Below are 16,001 nucleotides of genomic sequence, written 5' to 3' on the forward strand. Positions count from 1 at the left end.
CTCTCTTCTTTCCAGTTATGGTAACCATCAGTCCTAACCTCTGCAGGATTGTCATCGGTTTTACAGTTTCTATCCTGTGTAATTTCAGTCACAGCCACTGTCCCAGAACTGTGGGATAGCTAGGCATGGCTGTAGAGCTGTGTTGTATGATCCTGTATCACAACAGCATCTCTCCCAACTTCCTGTGTAAACTGTGTTCCCCACCTGACTTCCTGTCGGCTGACACCGTCAGCAACAGCTGCAGTCACTTCTGCCTCTGCTGAAATTCAGGGTCATCGGTGGGTGAGTGAAGAGAGAGGCTTCTCATCCTCACCTTTTAAATCAGTTTCTTACAGTGCTGGGGCTGGTGGTTGATTTCTCCTATTTTGTATCATTACTATATTGTTGAGTGGGGTAAATCTTTGTTTAAACCGACAGTGTTTCTCAAAGGTTTGGACTTAGCCTGATTTCCTGCAGAAGTTTTTTTCCCCCCTTATTATGATATTTTATTCAGAATGTACTTTCCTTATTATCATGAAGTGAAAACTGTACTCCATCAGCCACAGTGTCTTGGTTCAGTGTAGCAGAACTAGAAAGAAACTGGTCTAGGTCCTATAAATGAAGGGCTTTTCTCTTTCCTTGTTGAAAGAGTTACTGAGTCATGAACCAGGAAGTACTCTAGGCAGAGCTGTGGCTCTTTTGACTGTGTCAAGCTCTATCTTCACTGATAAATTACATTACTGCGGACTGCATGTAATGTAATGTGGGGTAGAAAGGGGTAATTTTAATTGTTAGATCCCAAGTAATTTTATTTAAAAAATAGTAAATATTTAGTTTAGAGGAACAACAAATAGTTCAGCTGTTTGGTTTTTTTTGGTTTTCCCCAACTGCCAACTCAGGCATGTGACTCGTAATATTTTAATTACAGGTATTCTTTTATGTGCCAATTATGAATATTAAGAACTTTAAATCCAGCCAACTCCTACTATTTCTTTGTGTACCAATCTCTAGCCTCTGTCTCCTCACTTGGAATCTGTGGTCTCAACATCACTGGTACTCTAAACAGAAGAAACTGTTAATTTTTAAAGTTATAAACCAGTTTCATAAACCAATAAAATCATTACAAGACTAATCCTTGGTAGTCTTAGTTAACTTTATCTCATCAGTCCCTGTTGAAGTCTTAGGGAGATTTTCATTGGGCTGGTTTCTTCTGGAGTCTTCTGTGTTTTTCTTACCTGTTTGTGGCAGTTGATTTGTAGAGATAGACAGGATGGATTGTGAAATTCTTGCTGTCTCAGAAGGGAATCAGAGGGGGAGTATGTGGTGGTCAATTCAGAGTATTTTTATGCCCGTCTTCCTGTTTCCATGAAATTTTAGGAAAGAGTGCCTCTTTCTGGGTTGTTCAGGTTTGGAATTGGTTGCTGTCACTCTTTGGTTGGATCAGTGACTTTATGGTGATATCTTCAGCTCCTGGATATGCAGTCCGCCTAATGAATATGCCACATTTCTAGTTTCCCCTGTTGTGTGTGTGTGTGTGTGTGTGTGTGGCAGGAAAGCATCAGAGAGAATTAATTTAACTTCAAACGTTTGGTTTTTCTGAGATATTCTTTTGTTAGAGTTTGACAGGAAGTGAAATTCTGTTTTGAAAAAGTCCAAACAGTAATGTTTTTCATATAAAAGTTTTTAGTTCTCAAAATAGTTCTTTTTAAAATTAAGTTCTTAAAAGAGTGTCTTTAAGCTTAAATGGTCATCAAAGAAGTCATTGTCTTTTATTTTTACCCTTCTCCTTGTCTTCAGGAGTTTGATGATAGATTGCTTAAGCAGTGTCAGATAAATAATTTCCGAATGAATATAAATATTTCTGTATTCAAATAGCTTCTTATATTAGTAACAAGTTATAGCATCAATGACCTTACTATGTTTGTATATAAAACATCTTATCATATAATTATTATATCTAGCAGTTATATAAAGCCTTGCATTTAGATAGAACAAATTCGGAAATACCAGAAGAAACTTATCCTATCTTAAGCACTTGAGAGACAAAAAAGGTTTCCTCTTTAAGCGGAAACATAAGTTGGACGTAACCAATAGCTTCTGCAATACGTTTCCCATCATAAATGTTCTCCAACTTTAAAGAATGAAGTCTTTTATGTATTTACAAAATAAATCAATTTCAATAAGGATATTTCTCAAATTCTTTCTGTCGTTTTAAACTTATTTTTTGCTTTGAAACGAAAAGGGGAGTTGGTATAGTCCCAATTTATAGCAATTAAGCATCTATTAGATATTTGCAAAACACAATATATCTTTTAAACATAGCACATAGAAAATAGTATAAAATTTGAGCAAGGTAAAGTATTAAATACAACGTTTTGAGTCTGTATAAACATTCTTAGGATAATAAACACTTTTATGCCTATGAAGCCTTGATTATCTTTTCTGATATTTGCTTGTCCTTGGGAGATAATATAGAAACCTGTTGGAATTTCTTTAACTAGCTTTAGCATTTTGCAACCTAACTAGCTAAATGTAATTTGATATTGTTATATTTTTAAGCATCCTGGCTATAACACACTTGTAATATATCTTAATATTCAGTAAAAGCACAGCCTTGCTTGTAATGAGCTAATAAAAATGTTATAATAATTTGATATCATTTTTACATCAATATTGAGGTGTCTTACCTACAGCAGAGGCTTCACTAAGTATTTTGCTGCCTTAGGCAAACCGCAGATGGGCCCACTGCCCTGGTTCATTTGGTCTATCCTATCCCATTATATCTGTGTGCCCGTATGCCTGTGTTTTCAATTAAATTTAATAGTTTGACAATAATTTTTTATTATGAATAGTGATAATAGGTAGCTCATGTTTCTTCCCTCTCTGACATTCCTTTTTTCGTTCTCTCTCAGTATTTTACTTTATTTTGTTTCTTGAGGTTAGTGTTCGTAAAGACATTCATGTTTTTCACATTTGGTACAAATCTTCTCTCTGTCTGCTCTTACCATCTTGATGCCTGTAGTCCCCCTTGTGCTTCTCCTGTAGTAATTCCTGGTGAAACATTCTCTGATTTTTTTTTAAATTAATACAAACAGTGTCATAGGTGTTTGTCATAAATATAAGGGAAGGGTAAACCCCTTTAAAATCCCTCCTGGCCAGAGGAAAAATCCTCTCACCTGTAAAGGGTTAAGAAGCTAAAGGTAACCTCGCTGGCACCTGACCTAAATGACCAATGAGGAGACAAGATACTTTCAAAAGCTGGGAGGAGGGAGAGAAACAAAAGGGTCTGTGTGTCTGTCTATATGCTGCTTTTGCTGGGGATAGAACAGGAATGGAGTCTTAGAACTTTTAGTAAGTAATCTAGCTAGGTATGCGTTAGATTATGATTTCTTTAAATGGCCGAGAAAAGAATTGTGCTGAATAGAATGACTATTTCTGTCTGTGTGTCTTTTTTGTAACTTAAGGTTTTGCCTAGAGGGATTCTCTATGTTTTGAATCTAATTACCCTGTAAGGTACCTACCATCCTGATTTTACAGGGGTGATTCCTTTACTTCTATCTACTTCTATTTCTATTAAAAGTCTTCTTGTAAGAAAACTGAATGCTTTTTCATTGTTCTCAGATCCAAGGGTTTGGGTCTGTGGTCACCTATGCAAATTGGTGAGGATTTTTACCAAACCTTTCCCAGGAAGTGGGGTGCAAGGGTTGGGAGGATTTTGGGGGGAAAGACGTGTCCAAACTGCGTTTCCCAGTAAACCCAGTTAGAGTTTGGTGGTGGCAGTGGATATTCCAAGGACCAAGGATAAAATTAATTTGTACCTTGGGGAAGTTTTAACCTAAGCTGGTAAAAGTAAGCTTAGGAGGTTTTCATGCAGGTCCCCACATCTGTACCCAAGAGTTCAGAGTGGGGGAGGAACCTTGACAGTTGTACATAGAATTTGAGATATATCATAACTATATATAGTTGTTTTTACTCAAAATCAGATTCAGTATGTTCCCCCTACCTGCACTTCAATATCGGTTTCACCCTTCAGGAGGAAAGTGGTTCAACAGCAGAAGGTTTTTGCTTCGGTTAATGAGTCATTTTCATTTGTGGCTTCAATAATTGAAGCAGCAAAAAATGATGCAGTGAGAGATCATTCCCAGTAAAACATGTCATTACATAAATATAGGCGACCTCTCATTGAACTGGAAGAAAATGTGCACTCAACTATGCTGTGAAGTTTATTTTAGTGAAATGTTGTACATCATTTTTGAGAATGTGGCTTTCAAAAATGTGAGATGACCTTAAAGCAGACACAGCCCTCAGTCTCCCCTCCCCCTTGTATACTAATTTTGGGATCTCTGATGAATGACACTTGGATATGAACCACACATGGTTGAATCACTCTTGGGAGGAAGGAAATTGACTGAAGTTTGGGAAAGCCAATCCTTTAGCTCACTGGATTTTGTGCACTCTACTGAAAATGACATTTTTGGTTTGTTGTTGTGTTTAATTCAGAATAAGAGGCAATAAGAACAAACATTAGCTAAATATCTCTCCTTACCCTATTTCATATTTATGAAAGTCACTTGGAAGTTGATCTTTTTGCTCTGTTGGTTGGCACTTTACCTGAAAATCTTAAACTTTCAGAGTAGCATGATTTAAACAGATGACATAATCACTGCTGTAAGGTAGACTTTCTGTATGATGCATGGAAGGTCCAGACATGGAATTCACTAGGAAAACGTAGGTTTTGATTGTGAATCTTTTTATTGTAGTGTCTTAAACTTTTCAGAAATACTAGACTCTACACATAGGCCAGTGGCAACATTTCCAGAAGCTATTTTGGAGGAAAATATGCCACTCAGTATTTACATTTGGTGGTAGGGATTGGCTCTTTATCTGGCTATGCCGGAAGAAGGACAGGAGACATAGAATGTAATTTAATTAGGCCACAACTTTATTCTTAAACATCTGTGAGTACCTGGCAGCTGAAAGTGAATAGAGCAGATAATTGCATAATCATTTCAATAGATACCTGGGGAGCTTCTGTCAGCTCTCCCCTTTACCTGTCCTGGTTCCCAGTCAACCCAGCAACGTTTCTAGAAGCTCTTTTGGAGGAAAATAGACTGCTCATCATTTACACTTGGTGGTAGGAATTGGATCATTAGATTATTTTAAAAAAGTTTCCCCCTAAACATACCACTTGCATATGAAATCACTGAAGTGTAAGAGCAAAGCTGCTTTGTTACTCAGAGTGGTAGGGATGGAAGAATTCAAGGAAACACAGAAACTTGAATAATTTGTGTAAAAAAAGCTTGACAGTTCTAGGTATTGTGACGGGGTCGGGCCAGATGGCTACAGAAAAGTAATAGAAGGCAGATATATTAGCCCCAGGTTAAGTAGGTCCCTTTTCCCTGGGTAAGGTAACAGGGAAGGTTCCAGAACAATCAGGAACCTTCTGGAAACAATTAAGGCAGACAGGCTGATTAGAACACCTGCAGCCAATCAAGAAGCTGCTATAATCAATTAAAGCAGGCTAATCAGGGCACCTGGGTTTAAAAAGGAGCTCACTTCAGTTTGTGGTGCGCGTGGGAGGAGCTGGGAGCAAGAGGCACTAGGGGCTGAGAGTGAGAACGCGGACTGTTGGAGGACTGAGGAGTACGAGCATTATCAGACACCAGGAGGAAGGTCCTATGGTGAGGATAAAGAAGTAGTTGGGAGGAGGCCATGGGGAAGTAGCCCGGGAGTTGTAGCTGTCACACAACTGTTCCAGGAGGCACTCTAAACAGATGCATTCCACAGGGCCCTGGGCTGGAACCAGGAGTAGAGGGTGGGCCCGGGTTCCCCCCAAACCTGCCAATTCCTGGTCAGACACAGGAGGAGTTGACCTGGCTGTGGGTTCACGAAAACGGCCAAACTAAGGGCTGCCATGAGTCTCCGAGGCGAGCAAATCTGCCAATAAGTGCAAGACCCACCAAGATAGAGGAGGAACTTGGTCACAGTATCCATTAAGTATCTACAGGTTTTTTAAAATATTTTTGGAAAAAGTTTGTAAGTTTTCATTCTCTCTCACCCACACTCTGTTCCCTATCATAAATAGGGCCCTACCAAATTCATGGCCATAAAAAATGCATCACAGACCGTGAAATCTGGTCTTCTGGGTGCTTTTACCCTACACTGTACAGATTTCACAGGGGAGACCAGTGTTTCTCAGTTGGGGGTCCTGACCCAAAAGGGAGTTGCAGGAGAGTCACAAGGTTATTTTAGGGGGGTCGCAGTATTGCCATCCTTACTTCTGTGCTGTCTTCAGACCTAGGCAGCTGGAGAGCAGCGGCTGTCAGCTGAGCACCGAGCTCCGAAGGCAGCGCCTTGCCAGCAGCAGCGCAGAAGTAAGGATGGCAATACCATACCATGCCACCCTTACTTCTGTGCTTCTGCCTTCAGAGCTGGGCAGCCAGAGAGTGGTGGCTGCTGACTGAGGGCCCAGTTCTGCAGGCAGTAGCATAGAAGTAAGGGTGGCAATACCATACCGTGCCACCCTTACTTTTGCGCTGCTTCTGGTGGTGGGTCTGCCTTCAGAGCTGGGCTCCTGACCAGCAGCTGCGAATCTCCTGCTGCCTAGCTCTGAAGGCAGCACTCCTGCGAGCAGCAGCACAGAAGTAAGTGTAGCAGTACTGCAACCCCCCCCCCCCCAATAACCTTCCCCCCCCCCCAACTCCTTTTATGGGTCAGGACCCCTACAATTACAACACCGTGAAATTTCAGATTTAAATAACTGAAATCCATGAAATTTACTATTTTTGAAATCCTATGACCGTGAAATTGACCAAAACAGACCGTGAATTTGATAAGGCCCTAATCATAAAACATGGTAATGTTCTCTGTAGAACCTAGGAAGTTCTTTAAATACATAAATGATCTTCATTCTAATAGACATAGTGTCACTGTTACTCCAGGTAGTTCAGTATTGGCGCTGTGCTAATTTCCGAAGCACAGGTTGTAATGATGGTACAGTATTTATGGGAATTAGCATAACAGGTATTCTTCCTTGGATTAGGAGGAAAGTAGGCAAAACACCCCATGTCCTATGCCAGGGTATCTCTGAAGAAAAACATATTTTGACCTTTTCTCAAGGAGCAGGGCTTGCTTGGTCCCTCACTAATAATGGCACTTAACATAACTGCATTTAAGGCCCCAGCCCAGCAAAGTGCTTAAGCATGTGATTAATTCTGAGCACTCGGGAAGCCCTATGAAGTTTATGGGACTGCTCATATGCTCAAAGTTAAGCACATGTGTAAGTGCTTTGCTGGATAGGGCCCTAAATGTTTAAGGTCCATGCACAGACAACAGCTACATAAACATCCATCGTTTTTTGTTGTTTTTTTTAAGTGCTGTGCCTCTTTGGTGTTTTAAGTCTTGAAAACACTAGGTAGTTTGGCCGAACCTGTGTTGACAGGATTCCACCAGAGAATGCTATAGTCTTGTTTCGTCTGATAATCATTCTACTTAGCCGATCCAGAAGTGTTATCATCTGATGCACTTGTATTAAAAGAATGTATCCATGATTATGTGAGGGGTGCATGGGGAGGATTGTTTCCCTTGACTAATGTGAGCTGCACCAGTGGTAGCAATGGAGGGAGTTTGTGGGCGGAAAAAAGGGCTACTTAGAGCAGAGATTGGGCTAGGCCATAATATTTCTCATGTCAGCTGATGCCCAGCTTATATGGTGAAAGAAAAATGTCTATATTATGAACCAGTACTAATGCACAACTTTCAAATTTGACTATAACATGGTGTAGTGCTTTTGGTACAGCAGGACCAAACTGAGTCCTCAAATGTGGGGGTCTAAATCCTGTTAAATAACCATACTTTATCATAGTCAGGTATTCAGATAACAGTATTTGTAAATCTCATAAACAGTGGTTTACAAAATTAGACCTTCTCTGGATATAGAATTTTCTAAAGTGATAACTCTTAAAGAGTGAGTTTGGAATCTGGAAAGGAAGCACTTAGGAAAAAATGAATATCAACGTGTAAAGGAGAATTTGTCTTTGGGCAAAATTATGCAATTGCAAAGGAGACTTGGCTATCAATACCTGTGAGCTGGAATTTCTGATTATTTCACTTTAGAATGCTGTCATGAGGCGGAATGGGACAGGCTCCGTGAGCTCTGGGCCAATGGAAGCCGATGTGGTAATATTTTTACAATGATGCCTTAACAAATTTTCACTTTATTTTCTATAATCAAAGTCATGCTACTTTGTGTTCACTTTTAGTAGTGTGGATGTAATGGGACTTATGAGGTTTTTTTGTTTCCAGAATTATCACTGCAGCCCATTATACTGTGTTTCTGTTGATACAGTACATACTGTATACAATTATGTTTGCAGTATCAAGTTATCAGTTTTATTGAGTGCTTTTATATCAGAAGAACACATTGTAGTGTTAAGGACCCTGATATCCTCTTATTACTCAACAATTTTAATAAGTATATACTTTGTAGAATTGCTTTTGAAATATTGCACCCATAATTAACTAATTTAACTAGTATAAATCCCTCAAATATACAGAAAGAAGAGAAAGTATAAGAATGGGTATTACTATTAAATTGATTTAATTCTGATATTTGAAGAATGCTATTGCTTAGGCGACTTATGGGTTGTTGAAATATTGTGTAAAAAGATACTGCCATGCTTTGAAATCTCTGTTGAATGATGACATTTAAGTGGTCTATTACTGTACTGAAGGAGTCAAGATTCTAATGGACTTGCTCTCATATATGATATACTATTACTACTTGTTAAATGTTTCTGAACTTAAGTTGTATTATGAGGGCTTTCCCCACTCCCAAAGGACTAAAATAAGGAGACACTGGATGTGGTTTAAGTAGGCTGCAACTTTTATTAACTCTCTGGGTTAGAAAAAAGCATACAGTGTAGGTAATTCCTTGACCATTTCAATATATACTTGGGGGCAGGAGGGCTTCCATCAGCCCTCCCCCTTTTCCCATCCTGGTCCCCAGCCCACCCACTGCTGGGACCTTAACATATTTCCCCACTCAAATGAGGATTAAGGTGGGCTATAAAGGAGGGGGGTTGGCTCCCTTCCATGCCATAGGAGCCCCAACCGCCTCCCCCATTTCTGCTCTTTTAATAAATACCTCCTTTAAATGCTTTACCAATCCATTTATCTGATCTCTGTATCCTGTCCCTATAAAGGACCTGTGCTAGACATCTACCCCAGGTCATCATACTGAGCTGACAACACAGCTTAATTCCCGTTCCATGTTCGTTGCCAATTAAGCTTCCCCTGGAACCTGAAAACCTTCCCCCCACACACACTTCACTTAGGCCAATCTGGCGGTGAGAGGAAAATTTGCTTCCTAGCCCACCGCCCCCCCCCCCCCCACCCCGAGAAGGGAGCAGCCAGCTTAGTGCCTGCAGCAGATCCTGACAAAACCTGGTATTTCACTATTTCCTTCGGTGGGAAGATGGATGCTGCTCAACCTGGTCCAGGTAAAAGAGGGCTTCTCCACTTCTGCCCAGCATGTATTTCTGTTAACTCCCACACAATCACATAGCCAGCAACAGGGGGGAAGGAGCATTCCCAGAAGTACAGTTCACCTTGGGGTGGGAAGGTTCTGAGGGGAGTAGTAAGGGTATGTAACCGGGTGGCTTGCCCCTTAAGGGCTGGAACTAGCCCATCCTGAATACAGAGAGAGCCACTGCTGGTGCACAGCAGGATGCTTGTCCTATAGAGAGTCCAGCCATCTGCAATGAAGTGGGCAAAGCACAGGAAACTGGCAGAGTCTGCAGAGAGTAAGGAAAGTTCTTGAGGTAGGGACATGTGGTGACACTGTGTCCAAGCAGTGGAGAGACAGCAAAGGCCCCAGGCAGGAAGGCCTGAGGAGAGGAAGAGTTATGAATAGAGTTTACTGGGGGGAGGTTCAGTTTTGTTTAGAATTTATTTTATATTAATAAAACCAGTCCCCATGGAGGGGTATTTTAGACCAAGGGTAAGACTGATGTGAAGTTGATTTGAACAGTCCAAGATAGAGTGACCAGACAGCAAGTGTGAAAAATCGGGACGGGGTGGGGGGTAATAGGAGCCTATGTAAGAAAAAGACCCCAAAATCGGGACTGTCCCTATAAAATCGGGACATCCGGTCACCCTAATCCAAGGGGAAACAGAGGCAGGCTGCCTGAAGAGTGACCCTAAGCCATGAGGGGGCACGCAGGAGGCAGCCAGCTTGGTGGCAGTCAGATTTTTTTAGAAAATCAGTACTCTTTCTTGCTTGCTTGCTTTCTTATTGACCAAATAATTCACCCTGGACTTTAGAAACTTTTCCAGTGAAAATGTAATCAAAATTGATCTGTCTTCAAAAAATGTGTTGGCTTGAATGAAACAGCGTATTTCAATGAGAGAATTTTTGTTGAAAATGTTCCAGTCATCTCTAGTCTATGAATATCCCTTCTCATCCTTCAGAATCTGGCTTTGCTGGGTAGTATGCTGCAAACTTCTCTATCTGAAAATATGCTTGTGGCATCCACAGAAGTGCTTGGTTAACACAATCCTAAATCTGCTTCTGAAGAAGGATCCCGTGCATCGTATTGCAATGATATTCCCAAAGCACTCCTGAATCATACATACTCACAGTTTCTGAGCTCACTGCCCACTTAATAAATGGATCAGTTGATACATAAGATAACAGTACCAGGAAAACAAATCTCCCAGTGAGAATAATGCCATGATAACTCCATTTCCAAACAGCTGTTAGTGCATGAGTTTTGCACTTATTATCTGGATGTTCGTAGCTCAAAAGCCCAGTGAAGGAGAATATGACTCACCTACAATATGTTGTTTTGTTTTGCAGGAGAAAGCCCAACATTTACAGAAGGCTCTTGCTTCCCAAGCAGATAAATCCACACAGACTGAACTTGTAGGTCATGATGTAAGTAGCTGTATTAAACAGTATTTTTGTCTTCTTTATTGGTATTCAGACTTTGACCAGCCTGTTTACCACTGCTAGTGCAATGTTCATGCATTAATTTAATAGGATTTAGTGGAACACCATTCTTTTTTTGCTCCTAAGTGATTCTCTTATGCCTTCTGCAACAGAAAAAGATAATTACAGCTACCTGCCTGACAACATCCCAATATCATGTTAATTGCTTGTTTTACCAACAGCTCCAATATACTTCTATTAGTATGGGCACAAACACGTCTAGGATGATACATATTAGTACAATGTGAAATCTTTCGGTATATATTTTAAAAAGGCATTTGTGCACTTATTAACAATGAACTTATGTTTGCAATCATCATAGACTAAGCAAGTCACTCTTGCATTCTGGTATGTGACAAAAGGCACACAACTTTGCAAAGAATTTGACACTGATATTTTAATTGTTGGGCATCAGCAGGGAATGCTGCAAGTAATTTAATTGAAAATTAGAATTTTCTTCCTGGTGTGAAAATAGCATCTTTATGCTCTGTGAAAAGGTTTAAACTACAAACATGATGATAAAATGTGAGGGTCACTGGTGGAATATGGAGACACAGTAGTTTGCTTGTGCGTTGGAATTTTTTTATGCCTTGAACAATTATTGGTAAAGAGTGTTTGGAAGTTAAATCTCAAACATAGTGTAGGTACAGCCATACAAACAGCTTCCTACCATACTTATGGCATATGACACCCTTTGGCGGCAAGGCCCTGATTCTGGGGTGAGGTGCATGCATGTGGATTTTCAAGCCTGTGCAGAGCCTCATTGAGTTTATTGGTATTCCATGCACACTCAGGGGTCTGCCTGTGCACATCTCATTGCAGTATTGGGGCCTGAGTGTTTTCTCTTACACATCTAGGGTCAGCTATCCTTGTGAATGTCAAACATGCATACTTCAGTTACAAAACTCTGTTCTTATTTAAATCACATTTAATACCATGACTTCAATTCCATGAAACTGCAGTAATTTTAAATGTGTATTGAGAGGTATAGTTACTCAGAGAGAAACAATTTGAAGTTTGTCCGGCAAAAAAAAAAATGTTTTATACGTAAAACCATGAGCACAGCCCCCAATTCAGAAAAGCATTCCTATTCAAGAAAACATTAATTGTATGTATCCAACTTTAAGCAATGGGATTTAATCACGTGCTTAAAAATAAGCACATTCCTTAAGTGCCTTCCTGAGTAAGCGTGGATTTAAGCACATGCGTCAATGCTTTCCTGAATCAAGGCCACGAACAGTGACCTTCTCGTTGAGTTTAAGAAACTGTGTTGCATAAGAAGAATGTTTGTCATGATTTATTATGCTTGCAAATCTCACTCTAGAACTCAGGATTTATAAGCTTTTTTTAAAAAAAAAAGTTAATTTTTTTTTGTCATTTTTCTGCTCCTTGCTTTTCTCTGCCCTGATCTCTCTTTGTGAATTGGTAACAATGTCTGTGCCACCATATTCTGCTGCATAATTGTGAAATGATGAGAAAATCCGTGGGAAATGTTGAAACCTGGTAACTGCTTCAGTATTTTGGGATTACAACAAATGCATTCAGCAAAGTGATTTTCATATGGTCAGAGTTCTGGTACACTGCACATTTTGCTACTGTTTGTTGGAGAAAATTAACTATCAGCCACAAAAAGTGACTCTATTAAGTGTCTTAGAATTCAAATTTGTGCATGCTTCCCATTGAATAAGTGAATAATATTTTAAATTGCTGTGAATTGATGTGGAGACAAACTATATATGTAATATCCGAAATCTCAGGCTAGAGTGATAGATCTTGGTGTCTGACAGGATTTTTCTACCAGAAGATCCTGTTCTTTCATGTTTTACCAGCTGAAAACCTTTGCAAAGCTGTTTGTCTCTCCCATTCTTAAATTGAATTGCCCCTCTCAGTAAAACTGGAAACTTCTTTGTCCCTTTAATTTCTTGGCAAGGAGTTAAATGCTACCAAAAGCTAGGACATTTTGGGATCCCAAGAGAAATTGTTGAGATTCTAGAGAAAATGCATTTTAAAAGGAAAAATAAAAGTACTGAAGCTGCCCTAGTGACAGTGGATTTTCCACAATTTGCCGTGTTTACTTCATGAATTATGGTGTCTTGTATACAGAAGATGACACTATCTCGGGAAGGAGATGCTTATCTTTAAGGGCCTGAGCTGCAAGTTAAGGAGTGCCCATAACGCCCAGGAAAGACAACACCTCAGCACGATGCCGCATCTCTCACGTTCAGACCACCTTGTGCCCAATCACATTCCACTTGATACAATTAGTATTGATTTTAATCAAATAAGTTTTTACATTGTGTTTTCAATATAGGGTGTACTTGTCATGGGAGGAGTTATCAGAATTTGAAGGAAATCATTTTTTCATCTCCTGTAAATACATGTAAAGGGACGTAAATTAAACTAATAATGAACCAGCACCAACTACTGTATCTCCAGGATTGAAGCCCTTAAGCAGAGGCTGAGCTTATTGGCAGTGTACTCTGCCTGTGAGAGCAGTAAACTAGTGACATCGACATTAATTTCTTCCCCTTCCACACCTCTTCGTCTACAATGAGTCAGCTGTGGGACATGATCAACTGAAATTCTTAATAAGGGACATCAGGTGAACTCATAATTTTTGGGAAAACATTTATTAGTAATTAAACAGTAGTTACAAAAATTAAGCCATAATGTCTGTGTGAAATACCATCACTGTATGGTTTCAAATAGGGATAAGCTGGATATAAAATACTTTGATTGGTCTATGGATCATAAGAATCTGTATACTTCAGAATACTTTAAGAATTGTAAGGTGCTCACATCAATAGTCATGTTTTTTGAGCAGTGAGTAAAGAGTAAACCCAGGGTTATCGCTCTCTCTCTCTCTTGTTTTTTTTTAAAACAGTTGTCTCTTAAATAATATTGTGCCAACAAATTTTCAAGTTTCCCCAATGGTACTTCCCTACTGTGCTGCGGTTGGCATCATCATCGTGTTTTTTCACATAACTTAATGTGACATGTCAACATAAACAGATGTGGAATTTTCTGATGTGACACTACATAGCTGTCTGGATCGATTTGTCTTATACAGAATAGTTGGAGAAACTGTAATAAAGAGAACAAGATCATGGAGAAAAGTGAAACAATATTTTTCTTTGCATGAGTAAATGATGGCCATACTGATCTTGACTGGAGTAAAGTTAGAACCAAGCCATGAGGGGTGGGAGAGAGAATATGCAAATAAATAACTCTCTTCTTTTTACAGTGTTAATTTTTATGTATACTCATTTTATGGAATATTTTTCATTCACTTATTAGCTTTTGTTCCCTGTCTTACAAAGGATGCTTATTACAGGTAATAGTCGGTTGAGTCTTGTTCTCATTGAAGTCATTTGCAATCATACTCAAATTCTTTGGTTTCGTATAAGGTTTTATTGAGCAGAATATATTCCCATTTAAGTGTCCCTGTATATCTATTTTTATATATCTGGGTATGCATTTGTGTATTCTGTTTGGATGTATATACAATGAAGTGTGTGTGGGGGGGTGCATATATTTATGAAAACTGGGGAAAAAATACAAAACTCTTTGGTGCAAATGTCACATTAAAGTTCTGTATTTAAACACACCGGTCAGGGAATGCAAAAAGTTAGGATTCTCACAATAACATTAATTCACCCCTACTGTAAATATTTTTATGGTGCATTTGTAGCCTACATCTAATAGCCTAATTAGTAACTGAAAGTATTATATGTGCAGTCCACATGAATCGTTGCTATAAAAACTTGACACACAAAATCACAAAAGGCAGGTAGTTAAGAAATCAATTTTCTCGTAACATTAACTCACCCATTCTGTACATGTATAATATTGTCAACATGCGCCAGCCACTTTTGCAGGGATGATGAGTTAGGGTTACCCTGAAGACCTTAACTTTTGCATTCTCTGACATTTTTCTCTTTAAACACAAAAGTATTGTTGCATTAGCATTTTATTTGGGAAAAACCTATTTTACACATGCTTTTTAAAAAGCAATATGTATTAGTACTAAGTTCGCTCTCACTCTCTAGCTTATAATTAATGGAACCTTGCTCTATCGGCAGCATATCACTAAAACATGCTAAAACCCTAATCATTTCTTAAAGTAGTCTTTTTGAATACAGAATATATTATGATATGGTATGATGTAGAGGTTTTATTTGCACTCTTCTTGGATGACCTGTGTAACTCATTAATGGCTTTATACTAATGCGAATAAAACCTCTTTATGCCACCAGATAACTCAGTGTACAATATATATGCAAACACAAGACTGTAGCGTATATCTGACTGTAGGTACTATAAAGGTTTCTAAAATGATATTTTGTTTTTTAAGGTCCACTGTCTTATGAGTTACCACAGCTAAAAACTTGAGATTGGCTTGGGCTGCAAAATTTGGTTCCATGTACTGAAGGTCCCAGAGTACATGGATATGGGTATCTGAATCAGTTTTGGGTCATGGTCTATGTCTATTAGAAACAATGGCTCTGCCCCGCTGAAGATCTGTGGGATATCTACAGTGGTTAAAAGGTACTGTTTCCTAGCTTGAGCTTCGATGAGATATAGGAGTGTTCCGAAGTCTCTTGAAATCAGTGGGGTTGTTTGTTTTGAATTCAGTGAGTCCTGGATCTAGCCATATAGTACCTTACCTATTACCTCAGTTGTCCAGGACAGAATTTTACCTGTCCTGCAATTGAGGAGGTCGATTTTTTTTCTTTTTGGGTGGGTATGGCAGGAGGGTGGGAAGGAATGGAACAAATTCAGAATGTAAGAAGCAACCCCAATGAAGAAGGATAAACGGGGTGCAGAGTTGCAGGTAAGGTGGCTAAATGAGATTAATTTAGTTAATCTTTTTTGTCTGCAATATGTAGCATAATTATAGTTAGAGTCTGACCATCTAAAATGACCAGCAGACCTGCTTCCTTTGAAGATAATACATGGGAGAATTATGGTTTGGTGATCCTCTGTTACTTGTAGACTGTTGGGGAACATGTGTTCTATCCCTTTTCCTTTT

At 39.2% G+C, this 16,001-nt stretch overlaps 1 protein-coding gene across 13 annotated transcripts in view; it reads left to right on the forward strand.

Moving 5' to 3' along the window:
* The window catches only part of CCSER1 (coiled-coil serine rich protein 1), a 1,152,782-nt gene that overhangs the window by 749,237 nt on the left and 387,544 nt on the right, over nt 1-16,001 (forward strand). For 12 of the 13 annotated variants that reach the window (XR_006290310.1, XM_043545151.1, XM_043545153.1 and 9 more), the window contains one exon: nt 10,838-10,915. Coding sequence is in view for 12 of the 13 variants with exons in the window: in XM_043545151.1 (XP_043401086.1) it covers nt 10,838-10,915 (78 nt within the window). In the remaining variant the exon portion in view is untranslated. Of the gene's footprint in view, nt 1-10,837; nt 10,916-13,072; nt 15,651-16,001 lie in introns of those variants that run through there. The other variant, XM_043545157.1, reaches the window with a different exon arrangement.

Source organism: Chelonia mydas, chromosome 4 (assembly GCF_015237465.2).
Source record: "Chelonia mydas isolate rCheMyd1 chromosome 4, rCheMyd1.pri.v2, whole genome shotgun sequence".
Taxonomy (NCBI): domain Eukaryota; kingdom Metazoa; phylum Chordata; order Testudines; family Cheloniidae; genus Chelonia; species Chelonia mydas.